At 47.0% G+C, this 13429-nt stretch overlaps 1 protein-coding gene across 19 annotated transcripts in view; it reads left to right on the top strand.

Annotated features, from left to right (window-relative positions):
- GAPVD1 (GTPase activating protein and VPS9 domains 1) overlaps nucleotides 1–13429 on the top strand; it is a 1092811-nt gene that overhangs the window by 342370 nt on the left and 737012 nt on the right. For all 19 annotated transcript variants that reach the window (XM_069609416.1, XM_069609426.1, XM_069609418.1 and 16 more), the window contains one exon: nucleotides 5997–6189. In XM_069609416.1, coding sequence (XP_069465517.1) covers nucleotides 5997–6189 — 193 coding nt within the window. The remainder of the gene's footprint in view (nucleotides 1–5996; nucleotides 6190–13429) is intronic.

Below are 13429 nucleotides of genomic sequence, written 5' to 3'. Positions count from 1 at the left end.
ACCCAGGAACGACTAACATTACGCTCGAGAGCTAATATCAATCATCTAATCAAACAATTAATTCCGAAAATGAAAGAGAACCCAAAGGCGGCAAACAACAAGGCTTCTAAAAATGTGAAAAACAAAAATGATGGTGTAACATCGGAAACTGCAGCACACACTGTCAGAGACTATGTATCCTTGAACCAATTGATTGCCACTATAGAAGGCAACGTTTCTACCAATGAAAAAACGAAAATGGATGTACCAATTGATGCAGTGGTGGTCCAGCCTGAGACTCAAGAACACGTTCAATGCTTAATAACTCAACAAGTAGGACTTAGCCAAGGGATGAACCCCAGTGTTGTAACCACTACAACACAGGCTGTCAAGGATTCAACTCAGGGTGGCTGCTCAAAAACGAGATGTGTTGGACAGTTCCAAACAAGATGGAGAGAACTTCTCAATACTGGCTGATATTAGATCTCAGATTGAGAATTCCATAAAGAATTACCTCGAGCTGCAACAATCAATGAAAAGCCCTTTACAGCTACAAGAAAATCGGCTGAACACTCCAAGACCTGTTTTAAGCTCTACCAAGGTGAACATTCCACCACCACAACAAGTGCAAGTCACTCAACAGTCTCAACTTGCTTTGTATCATCAAGCAGTGCAGCAGCTGCAACCAAGTTGCTGCAATAAATATTCTAATCAAAGGTCAGATACACAGGAGAAGGGAAAAGGACAATTATATTCTCAAGTCTATCGTTCAACAAGAGATGACTGCTAGGCAAAATAGTCTATCTGTCCATGATGACTGTGAAAGTCAGCAAATTGACACGCAAGAGAAACATAATTTAAAAATAGCTGATATAGATACCCAAATAGCAAAAGCAATTAAATTACTTTATTCTGAACATGAACAAACCCATTCAGTCTAACAAAGCTACAACAGAAGTGGAGCGCGACCAAACAATAAGCAAGCATCAAGAGCTTAGAAAAGGACAAGAACCGGCTAAACAAAAAGAGAATAGCTCCACGATTGGGAAACGCAATGAGGCTAAGAATAAACAAAAGTGGAATACTCACCACAGGCTGATCCTCAAATGTCGTCCAGCTCCATATCCGGACTATGTACTTAATCGAACGAATGTTCTAGCAATCTGCGAAGATATTGATGCATTGCACATCACCACCTCAATTGACATTGCACAGGTCGAATTCATCAAAGATCATGATCATTCTATGGTGAGACTTTGGTTACCTTCGAACTTGACGAGAAATGTGTTATGGCAAGCCCGAATGGAACTATTTGTCTTGGGATTTGTGCTAGCCAGAGATCCCATGTGTTTAGATGCGCAAGGAAACATAACCCTAGAAACAAAAAGCAATTATATGGAAGAACACGATCAGGGAAATCACATCCATTCTAATAATAACGCTGCCACAAATACATCCAGATACTCACAAATATTGGCAAATGAGGGAGAACCAAAATCATAATAATGATTTACGCACATTATCCTTAATCAGCTGGAATACATGTGGCCACATCCATCTACTAGGCCCCAGTGCAGTTGTCCTATTGCCTCATGATATAATAAGAAACATGGCTAATTAAGAGCCCTACGTGGGAAGACCACACTATTCTGTTAAACCGAGCAATCTCAAGGCAATCTGGAAGGCCCTTTTCAGGGCTGATGATGATTACAAAAAATCATAAGAACTGGAGTCTCCCTGATTGGGTCTCCCCAAATCCTTATTTACAATTGGTCAGACTGAATATGGGACGTAGTGCAATAGCAATTTTGAACGTCTATCGCAATCCGAAAGGCATTGGGGATGAAGATTTTTTCCTGGAGTTGGAACTCCTTTTGAACATCATCTCAGATGCACCGGATATTACCTCAGTAATTGTAGCAGGAGATATAAATTTGCAACTTTTACCCAAACGCAACCTAAAATTCAATCTCACTTGTATAAGATGGAAGGAAGAGCCTAATAAATTCGGAAACTGGTCATGTGCAATGGTTTGGTTCCTGGTGATATTACCCCCAATACCACTTTGGGCAGAGGTACAGTGTCTTCAATACTTGATTTTGTTTACCTGGATTCACTTACCTTTAATAAGGCGGTTAGTCTTCAGATCCTCCCACAAACAAGTAGTGACCATAACGCTCTGAACTTAAAATGGAATGTCGAAATGGTCCTTCAAAATGATAATAAAACATTTTAACATACAGTATCCACTAATAACGCCCGTACAAGGCTGGTATGGAATGGGAAGAATTTGGCGAACTACCACAAAACAATTGAAGCAAACACTGCCCATCCTCATATTTACTACACAGCACACCTCCATCTTTTTCAAGTTGTTTACAAAGAAGGTAAACTTGACTTTGCAAAACCTAGGCATGCATTCGATGTGCTTGTGCAACAAAAAAAAACAACTCTAAGAAAAAACAGAAAAATAATCCCGCTCTCAAATTCCATTGACAAATACCAGAAGCTAAAATCACTCGGATGTCAGTATACAAACTGGCTGAGAGGCCACCGTATTCTTATGTACCAAAAAGATGGTGAATCTATGTTGTACAACAGTATTAACAAAAATACGGGTCAAATTTGGGCTTTAATTAATGACGCCACGAATTCCACCCAAAAGGCAGCTCAATTAAATGGAGTGAGTGAAGGCCAGTGGATCAATTATTTCACCATCATGTACCAGAAAGAGCCTTGCTCAATAAGCGATGTCATAAGACAGAATTCTACCTATGTAGGCCTAAAAATTGAAGATGATGTACTCTTCTACATAAACAAGCTCTCAAAATCACGAGCGCCCGGACCGGATGGTATGAGCAATTTTATGTTTAAACAAGCTCCGATACAATGGTCCAAGATCTTGACGTTAATCTTCAATCAAATTATCAATAATCACAGTATACCAGCTTTGTGGAAATCTGCAATCATAATACCGATTTTCAAAAAAGCAGATTGATCATTACTTAAGAACTATAGGCCTATTTCCCTACTAGATGCTTCTGGCAAGCTGTTCTCAAAATTCATTTTGAGAGACTTCAACAAATGGACATTTGAGTCAGATACTAGAGATCCCTTTCAGACCGGCTTTGTAGCCGGTATGGGAACATCTATTAATTTACTCACATTAACAGCTATCATTGAGCACCACAAAACAATTAAACAGCCATTATATTTCGTTTATATTGATCTACGGGCCGCCTTTGACTCGGTTTCACGCGAGTTATTAGTTCAAAAGTTAATTCAATTAGGATGTCCGAATTACATCATACATCTGATCGAAGATTTACATACAAATAACACAATACAGATCCGTCTTACAAATGATGGGATATTATCTCAACCGATTAGAACATTTCGAAGATTGAGACAAGGTTGCACCCTTGCATCAGCTCTTTTCAACTTTTTTATTTCTGATGTGGGTGAGTCCTTTAAAAATATCCTCATTGATCCTCCAAAATTAAACAAGGCCATTCCTTTCTTAATGTATGCAGATGATCTCGTGATTATGTCCAAAACACCGAAGGGCCTGCAAAAGTCCTTGGACGCAATCATTAACTACACAAATGCGAATCATCTAAGCATCAACCGCGAGAAAACAAAGCTGATGACCCTTAACGTTAACCGTAAATAATAAAGAGTAATGTTCACCTGGAACATCGAGGGAGAGAACCTCCAAATAGTAAATCATTATACCTATTTGGGTGCCCAAATATTTACAAAAGATCAAGCAGTGGCATACAAGCAACAACTACAAGACAAGGTGACTACTTTTATACAACAAACTAAAATAATTGTAAGGAAATACGGAAAGTTCACTCGCTCCGGCAATATCGTTCTATAATCAAAAAGTTTCACCTATTTAGTTATATTCATCGGAATCGAGACAAGTAATGATCGAAAAACTCTGGAACAACCTAGAATCAAAGTTCTGGCGTAGCGTCCTTCGTTTTCCAACATCAACTCCATTAGTTATCATTAGACATGAGTTGGGACTTATTTCCCTATACTCTAGATACATTTAGCTAGTAATAGCTTTGTTCCGGAAATGCTTACTGGCGTGGAAATCAACAACGGTCCTGGGAATAGTGGCTAATTACATTTTTGCCTCAAAAGACAGTTTCATAAAAAAATGACGAAATTTAGTCATTGACACATTGGCGTTGGTTGATGCTTCTCTTTCAAGTTTACTTCAAAATCCAGACTACACAAAAACAAGACTTTTCGCAATGGATTGGAACAACACCAGAACCAAATGCGCAAAATATTGTGATTACGATCCCCTAATCTTCACATTTAAGAAGCACTCCTTTCCGGAACGTTATCGATCAAATCTCCATCTGTAAAACATTGCAATGATCTACTACGACTAAGACTTAACCTATGGCCAACGAGGCAGGTGATGGCCCGTCGTAAGCTCATCAGTAAAGAGCAAGTGTTTTGTAGATATTGTGAACAGCAAGAAACAATTGAATCATTGAGACACTTATTTACTGAATGTGAATCACTTGTAAACTTTCGTGTCAAATTCTTTAAACATCTAACCGAACCATTTGGAGTCACATCAGACGCACTCTGGAGAACTATTTACTCTGGCATTTCAACAGCAGTGTCAATTGGGGCACTAGCTTTCTTATATGAACTTAAGCTTGACGAAAGGAAAGCAGATTAATAGTATGGGATCGTGGTAGTTGAACAAGCACTGACTTACGGGCAAAAGTTCGACCTGACACCGCAATTTACCAACTTTAGATATCAATGCAAGATGCAGTTGTTGATCTTGTTGCCGTTGTGTTATCTGTCTGTTACTTTGTTTTGTTTTAATAATCTCTTTTTCACAAATGTTCGTTCTTTACAGTTTGATCTAATTTTATATAATTTTGTTTCTTCTCTTTTGTAAATTGTATATTTTAACTCATTATATTGAAAAGTTGTAAAATTTCAACTATATAAAAAAAATTGCTTTTGAATTCTACTAGTGTATCACAAGATACACTATGGCTAAAGTGTTCTTAGTAGCTAATGGGTGACTTCAATCAGTGTAATTCATAACAAATTTCGAAAGAATCCCCACATTAAGTGTCGATAGAGGTAAGTCTGTTTCCAGCCTTATTGATTACAAATTTAGGTCAATATTTCTTAATGAAAAGATTTGATCGTTCATGTAAGGCTTTTCTCAGGACACATTGAGCAAAGGTTTTTCAGGTCTGTAATATCGTGTTTACAGACACTATTGCATATTGATCACAGCATATCTGCAATAAAAAACACACATTTTAACCGACCAGGCATTATGATTCATAACTCTTATTTGCGTTTAGACAATGGGGCAAGACGTGCCGCCTGCCTCATACACATTATCAGTGCACAACATAGTTACTTATTTAGTTTGCAGTATCAGTGCAAAACACATTTGTTTCTTTTGTTTGTAAAACATCTGCGATACTTGATAGCATAGTTTAGGTTCTGCTCTATTAGCATTCTACAGGGTCATGCCCTAGCTCAGACATGAGCACGTTCTATTTATTTAAAGGGGGGGGAGGGGAGGGAACATTGCATCTTTTTTTGTGTCACCATTCTTTCAAACCCAAACGAATGTCAAATACACCGGACCATGAATGCATACTTTTTTAAAAAATGTCAAATGGTTTGTTTTGTTCATATGTTTACAATAGAGAGAATCTTGTAATAATTTATAACATCTCGTTTGCGACAGCGTGACCAGATTAAAATGTACCATTTTTTTAATGATTACTACGTGAAGTCTGCAAAAAGATGACAATGATTGGAAAGTAAAATGATGCAGAGGTACAACTACCTGATTACGCATTTGAATTGGGTAGGATAAGACACATAAGCCTGCAACAGCAAAGCCCTGGGTAGAGGGTGTGGGTGAGGGTTTGATGCTTATATACTTATGCTGAATTGCCAATTACCCTCTCCCAACTGTCTGATCACTCTATTCATTGCCCTTGCAGCTTGGGTTCATGCGGAATGTGATCTTTGGCAACCAGCTGCGAGAAGAAGATAGAATGGCCCTTGAGAACCTATTGGCAACAATACCGAGCTCTAAACCTGGGAAGAACAGTGCTATGGAAGTGACTCCCTATGGCACCCCTCAACTGTCCCCTTCGAGCACCCCCGCCAACAAAAAGAACCGCACACCTATAGGTAAGGAAAAATGACTTGATTTCCTGCCAGGATAACTCTGCCGCTGTACTAGCAACTGTGATTCACTTTTAAAAGGCAAAACTAGATTGATGTGCATTGGAAGAAAACCAAAATTCCATAATTTTGTGTGAGCCTCTATTATTCACTTTTGTGCCTATTATGGGACAATACATCAACGCCAAGTTTGCCCTTACACACTATGCAGCATTGACCTGACTGCGAGATGTGCAAGAACTGGTCATCTGGTTACCTGGCTGCAGATACTTCTCAGTGAGTATCTGAGCAAAGGAGCTGATGTTGAGGATGAAATAGATTTGTAGTGGTAGTACCTTCTGCCTAATGTACCATGTGATATATTGACTTAGCAGATTAGGTTCTTGCAAAGTAATCTTCATGAGGTGGTTGATAATCTTTAAAATGTAGTGGTGGCATAAATTGCTGTTGCATATTTCACATTTCTATTTAACCAAATGAAATAAACGGATTCTCGCTTCTAGAGACTTGAGCAATACTTTTACTCAGTTTGTAATATATTTGTATAATAAAGTAATCTGTAAATTGTCTTATTGTATGTCAGTCCATATTTCGTGGATATTTAATCAAGTAATGTACCTTCTCCAGCATGGGGTCTGGTATGGATTCACATGCTCATGAATATTCCCCGTCGTCAGGCTGGGAATCCTCGGGAAAGAAAAAATCAGTATCAGTATCAGTTTTGTTTCTGATCTGCCTTTCTTAGTAGTAACCAATCACTGATCTCTGGGTCATACTGCCCCCAGCCAATGACGGCCCTCTCCCTAAGCCCCGCCTCTGGCAGCCATCCTCTTTTTACCGCACGCTCAAGTGTTGGGAGTCCTCGTGCTTAGCTCTGAGTTTTTTTGCTGCGTTTTCAGGCTTTTTTCAGGAGACTTCTCATTTTTTCGATTTAATCGAGCCTCAAGCTCCACCGCTTCTTCTTGCGTTAACGGGGACCCGTTTCGGAATTCTCAAGGGTGAAGTTTTCGTGGAGTTTACACTTTTTGGAGGATTCCGGAAGATCTGCGGCCTACCTCAACGGACATGGCCCAGGACAAGGGGAGCTCGACGCCCGGATCCAAGCTGTTCAGGAACTGCCCTGGATGCGGGTTATATAACCTTTTCAAGGAGGACAAGCATTCGCAATGCCTCTACTGCCTCCATGGGGACAAGACGCACGTGGAGAAGGACTGTGCGTTCTGCAAGAACCTTTCAGAACGGACCAAACAAGATTGTCGTTCCCGCCTCGCCACCTGTCTGGAGAAGGGCGCAGCAAGTGAGAAGGCGAAGAAGAAGTCTGAGTGGGCTTCTAAGTCCTTTGAGGGCGCCCCGGCGACGGGGGCCCAACAGAAGGCCAAGCACCGCGAGTCCGCGGGCTCCGCGAGGGCCGAAAGGTCGGGCTCTTCTGTTGCCAAGCAGAGTGCTACTTCCCCGGCACGTTCGACCACGAGCCAGCGCTCTGGTTCGGGGAAGAGGAAGTCCGAGAACCCGGGTAGGCTGCTGGAGCGGACCCGGTCGATCTCGAAGGGGGAGCGAGGCGCTGATCCTCCTCCACAAATCCCCCCCCTTACCCCCAAGGCGAAGGCCCAGGAAGCACCTAAGGTGGTGAGGGTTTTGATCCAGCCGGCTAAGGCCTCTACCGAAGTGGTCGCTGCGACACTGGCGGAGCCTGCTGAGACTACGCCAATGGAAACAGCCTCTGGGCCCAGAGTATCCCTGCCACCTCGGAGGGAATCCTCTTTCCAGCCCATCTCTAAGACCCCCCTGAAGCACCCGGCTGAAAAAGAGGGGGGGGGGGGGGGGGCGGTGGCCATTACAGACTCGGAATCAGCCTCTGAGGAGGAACTGGTGGAGACCAAGGAGGGCCTTAACGAAAGGTCCATAGGCCTCAACGAGAGGTTCAGAAACCTCAACGAGCGGTTCGATCCCAGGGGACGGTCCCTGCTGACGTGATCGAAGATATCGACAACGAACAGGGCCCAATGGAGCGGCCATCTCGTCCGTCGCAGCCATTGCCCGAGCCCCAGGATAGCTCGGCAGCCATTTTGTTGGCAATCCTTATGTACCGAGATAAGGACGAGATTACCACGCACCCCGACCGAGGAGCCAGAACCAGGCCTGTCGGGAAGCCCTCCGAAGAAGAGAGTCCACCCCGCTCCGCCCTTCGTGCCTGCGAGACCGGTGGACCCCTCATCCCCCTCGCCGGGAGAGGATACGGCGGCAATGACACAGTAGACATCCCGTCGTCAATGACCCCAGTCTCCCCCCCCCCCCCCCCCACCCCCCCCGCGGGCGTCCCCTGCCGACGAGGTTGGCTCTTTCCACGCCATAACCAGGGCAGAGCTGGAAGAGCTCGGATGTGCTGAAGAACAGAAAAAGGAGGGGTTTCTGTACCAACGACGAGAGGCTAAGAGGAAGACGGCCCTCGCGGTGCCTTTACTCGACATCTGGGACGAGGGGCTTGCGGTCCTCCAGAACCCTGCCATGACGCCATGACACCCGCCAAGAGGGACAGGTACGAGAAGAAGTACAGAGTCCCCGATGCCTCCCCGCTGTGCCACAGGGCCCAGCCCACGCCGGACTCGGTCGTCTCGGCAGCGGCTAAGAAGAAGGCAGCGGGCACGGCGGCTTCAACTTCCACTTCCCCACCGGACAGCGAGGGCAAGAAGTTGGACTCTATGGGACGAGTCATGGCGGCGACGACGATTAAGGGGGCCAATGCCTTAGCTATCGTGGACCGCTACGACAGGGAGCTATGGTTGAAAATAGCTCCCCTGCTAGATTTCCTGCCTGATGACAAAAGGGCAGAGGCCCTAGAAATTCTGCAGGAGGGCGAGGTGGTGTCAGATCATGCCATAACGGTGGCGACGGACATCGCCGATACCGGATTTCACCAACTGGGCAACAGAGTTTGCCTCCGACGACGGGGATGGCTCAAGGCGACCGACTTTCGCCAGGATGTCCAGACCAGGGTGTTGGACATGCCGTTCGACGGCAACAACCTCTTTGGTAAGGCGGTGGATGAGTCTCTACAGGCCATCAAGACCGACTCGGAGACGGGCCGGGCCCTTGGGGTGCTTCAGCAGCGACGGCCCTTTCGGAGCCCCGGAGGCAGACGGGGTGCTGCCTCCAAAGGATCCAGCGGTGGCTCCTCCGCTTACCGTCAGACGGCCCGCTCCTCTTCCCAGGAGGCCTACAGAGGTTGCGGCAAGCAAAGGGATCCCGCCGTCGTCAAGGAGGCAAGGCCTCCTCCAAACAAGACTGACCCGGCCGTGTCGTCGGGCCCCCACCGAAGCACCCCGGTGGGAGGCCGGCTGACGAAGTTCGTCAGCGTGTGGGAGTCAATCTCCACCGACCGTTGGGTGCTGGACACCCTGGCCAACGGGCACTCGCTGGAATTCCAAAAGTGCCCACGCATTCCTCCCGTGGCCAGGAAGGAGAATCACGTCCCTCAACTGCTGTTGGAAGTAAAGGCGATGCTCAAAAAAGGTGCCATCGAGCTCGTCCCCAGGAGGCTCCGGGGCTCCGGAGTGTACTCAAGGTACTTTCTCGTCAGAAAGAAGACAGGCGGTTGGCGCCCCATCCTGGACCTGCGTCGGTTAAACAAATACATCAAGGCGCAGAAATTCAGGATGGTCACCCTCCAGCACGTGCTGGGACAGCTGGAGGAAGGAGACTTCCTATCGTCGTCGGACCTAGAGGATGCTTACTTCCACATCCCCATTCTGAAAAGGCACAGGAAGTTCCTCAGCTTCATGGTTCAGGGACCCCACTACCAATTCAGAGCCCTAACGTTCGGATTAAAGTCGGCACTCAGGGTTTTCACCAAGTGCCTGGCACCAGTGGCGGCGCGGCTGCGCCTACAGGGGATCCACGTCTACCCCTACCTGGACGACTGGCTAATCCTGGCAAAGTCAAGGGAACTTGCCGTAGATCATACAACGAGGACCGTCCGGTTGCTCACGGAGCTGTGGTTCGCCATCAACTACCCCAAATCCCACCTGGTTCCATCGCAGGTCGCTCTGTTTTTGGGGGCGAAGCTCGATACTGTGGAGCAATTGGCCTCCCCTTCAGAGGAGAGGACCAAGACCATCCTGGGCAAGGTGCGGCGCCTGTTGGCCATGGACGTGGCCAGGGTGAGGTCTATCAAGTCCCTTCTCGGGATGATGTCCTCTTGCATCTACCTTGTGCCCCTGTGCAGACTTCGGATGCGTCCGCTACAGTTCCTCGACGCCTGCTGCTTTCAGGCGAGGGGTTGCTTCGGGGACCGGATCCCCCTCGACGAGGAGTTCCGTCGTGCGATCCTATGGTGGGGCACCCGGGCTCACCTCACGAGGGGCACAGACTTTCAAACCCCGGCGTTTCAAGAGACTGACTACAGGCGCCTCTCTGGAGGGTTTGGGGGCCCACACCGGAGATCTCAACGCAAGAGGCCTTTGGCTCCCGGGGGAGAGGTCTCTTCACATCAACATCTTGGAGCTCCGAGCAGTGTTCTGGGCGCTCAAGTCGTTCCTTCCGTCCCTCAAGGACAAAGTGGTGAGGCTCTTCACAGACAACACCACCACGATGTTCTACATACGGAAGCAGGGGGGGCACCAGATCCCCAGCCCTATCCAAGGAAGCCCAGGATCTGTGGCACTGGGCCGTCGCCCAGGGGATGTTTCTGGTTCCCTGCAACCTCGCAGGAATAAAAAACACAATCGCCGACTCACTCAGCAGGGAGCTTCGCTCGTGCCACGAGTGGGAACTGCACCAGGATCAAGTGGATCGACTCTTCCAACGACGGGGCAAACCCCAGATCGACCTGTTCGCGACGGCGACAAACTCCAAGTGCCAGAGGTTCGCCAGCAGGTTCCCACAGCCGAGGAGCATGGGCGATGCTTTCTCGTTCCCTTGGTACGGCCTGTTTCTGTACGCGTTCCCTCCATTGCCGTTGCTGCTCCGCCTCATCAACCAGCTCAAGAAGTCCAGGTGCAGGATGATCCCCGTTGCACCGGCGTGGCCGAGGCAGATCTGGTTCCCAGACCTTCTGGATTTGTCAACGTCCCCGCCAGTCAGGCTGCCGGCGGACGCGGATCTTCTCTCCAGAGAAGGAGGCGCCATTCTCCATCACAACCCACAGTCGCTGAACTTGCAGGCCTGGCTCCTGCAGCCCTAGAGTTTGGAGGGTACGATATCCCGGCTGATTGCAGAGAGGTTCTTGCAAAGGCCAGGGCGTCCTCAACTCTCAAGTGTTACGGTCATAAATGGAAGAGGTTCTCTGTCTGGTGCCGTGCACAGAAGATTAACCCTCTGCGGATTACGGCCTGGCTCACGCCTCCATAAAAATACATCTGGCTGCCATCTCCCGATATACCAGGACTACGGGACGGGCGTCCTTGTGGTCTCATCGCCTGGTGAAGGAATTTATGAAGGGACTATTCTGATCATTTCCGCCGGTGAAGGCTCCTTCCCCGGCGTGGGAGCTTAATGTGGTGCTGACCAGGCTCATGGGACCTCCATTCGAGCCTATGCATTCGGCGCCTTTGAAGTTCCTGTCATGGAAGACAGCGTTCCTCGCGGCCATCGCCTCTGCACGACGAGTGGGAGAGATTCAGGCCCTATCTTGCAAGCCTCCATACTTGACTTTTCATGACACAAGGGTGGTACTAAGGACTCACCCCTCTTTCATGCCCAAGGTGCCGTCGGACTTCCATCTCAACGAGCCCTTGGTGTTACCAGTTTTGTTTCCGTCGCCTTAGACGCCGGCCGAGAGGACTTTGCACTCGCTGGATGTAGCTAGAGCGCTGAAGTTCTACGTGGACTGCACAAAGAGTTTTCGAAAGACGTCACAACTGTTTGTGAACTTTGGGTCTGTGAATCAAGGGAAGGCTCTATCGAAGACTTCCATTTCCAGATGGCTCTCCGGATGCATCATGCATTGTCACCGGTTGGCAAACCGACTGCTGCCCGGCCGTCCGAGAGCCCATTCGACCAGAGCGATCGCTGCTACCACGGCGTTCCTGTCTGGTGTGCCCCTGCTGGACATCTGCAGGGCTGCTACATGGAGGTCGACGCACACCTTCACAAGATTTTACTGCGTCGATCGGGACTCCAGGGTCGGCCAAGCAGTGCTGCGCAACCTGTTTGCTTAAAGGAATGGTTCGGTCAAAAATTTTTATTGCCCCTACGGGTCGGCCATGTGTTTTTAAGCCCAAGTCACTCGATTTTAGAAAAATTTCCTATGGACCTTACCCAAATTTTCGTCCATTAAATGCACGCGAAAACAGGTACCAGGGAGCTGCCTTTTTGTGATAATCTTATCATTTGCCCCATCGCCCTGGCTGACCGATTTTTGCGGCACTAAATCATATCCCCCGCACCTGAGCCTGACATTATCAAAACATTCATATTCCCCCGCCTCTCTACGTGACGTTACTGTGCTGCGTAGGCAAACGCGCCCAGTCTTCTACGCACCTTCACACAGAACCCGGAAACCAACACAGATCGGCTCACAACACAGCGCGCCACAATTCAGAATATGAAACTGTACTTTAAAATCAAACAGCAACACAGTAAATTTGGTAAAGTACATTTATTTGACATTAAATGTTTATAGAATATTCTGCAATTGCCATATGAACTCCGAAAGTCATTTATTTTCTTTTATCTCTATCCGCAAAAGTTTTATCGTGAGTCACGCGCTGTTCCTTTATGGTACACATTGTGTTGGTTTTCATTCAAAGAGGCACTTTTGTAGCACGTTGAACCGCAAGGCTGTTCCATCAAGTCGGCACTAGGCCAGCGTAAAGGTTGATATGTTGCTTCTAGCCGCTAGTACCCCATATGGGCCCTTGGCGATCACCTCATAAGATCATCAGAATGGTGCAGTTGTTTAGAAACCTCTGCCAGTGTCTGAAACTGGCGACAGTGGCAAAATGGGAGCATATGCCTATTTTGAAAACATAAAATGTATAATTCGTCTCGCCAGCCGATCTTTATTAATATTATTCATTTTATTTATTACGGCCAAGCTGAAACTATTTGCTTTCAAGGATAGTGCAATGGAGTATGTTCGGCTCTAAAATCAATGCGAAAACTAACTAAATCGAGGTTGGTACACAATGAGAAAGAACTTTTTGTCTACATGCGTGTGGAATGTGGACCTGCATGCCCATCTGCCCGCTACAAGGATGAACCCACAAACCTTTTCAAAGCTCTTCATTCATTTATTCATGCACCCATT

The sequence above is a fragment of the Ambystoma mexicanum genome, chromosome 8, assembly GCF_040938575.1.
Source record: "Ambystoma mexicanum isolate Mex_15411 chromosome 8, UKY_AmexF1_1, whole genome shotgun sequence".
Lineage (NCBI taxonomy): Eukaryota > Metazoa > Chordata > Amphibia > Caudata > Ambystomatidae > Ambystoma > Ambystoma mexicanum.
The sequence above is the reverse complement of the archived record's forward strand: the minus strand, read 5'-3'. Positions and strand labels throughout refer to the sequence as shown.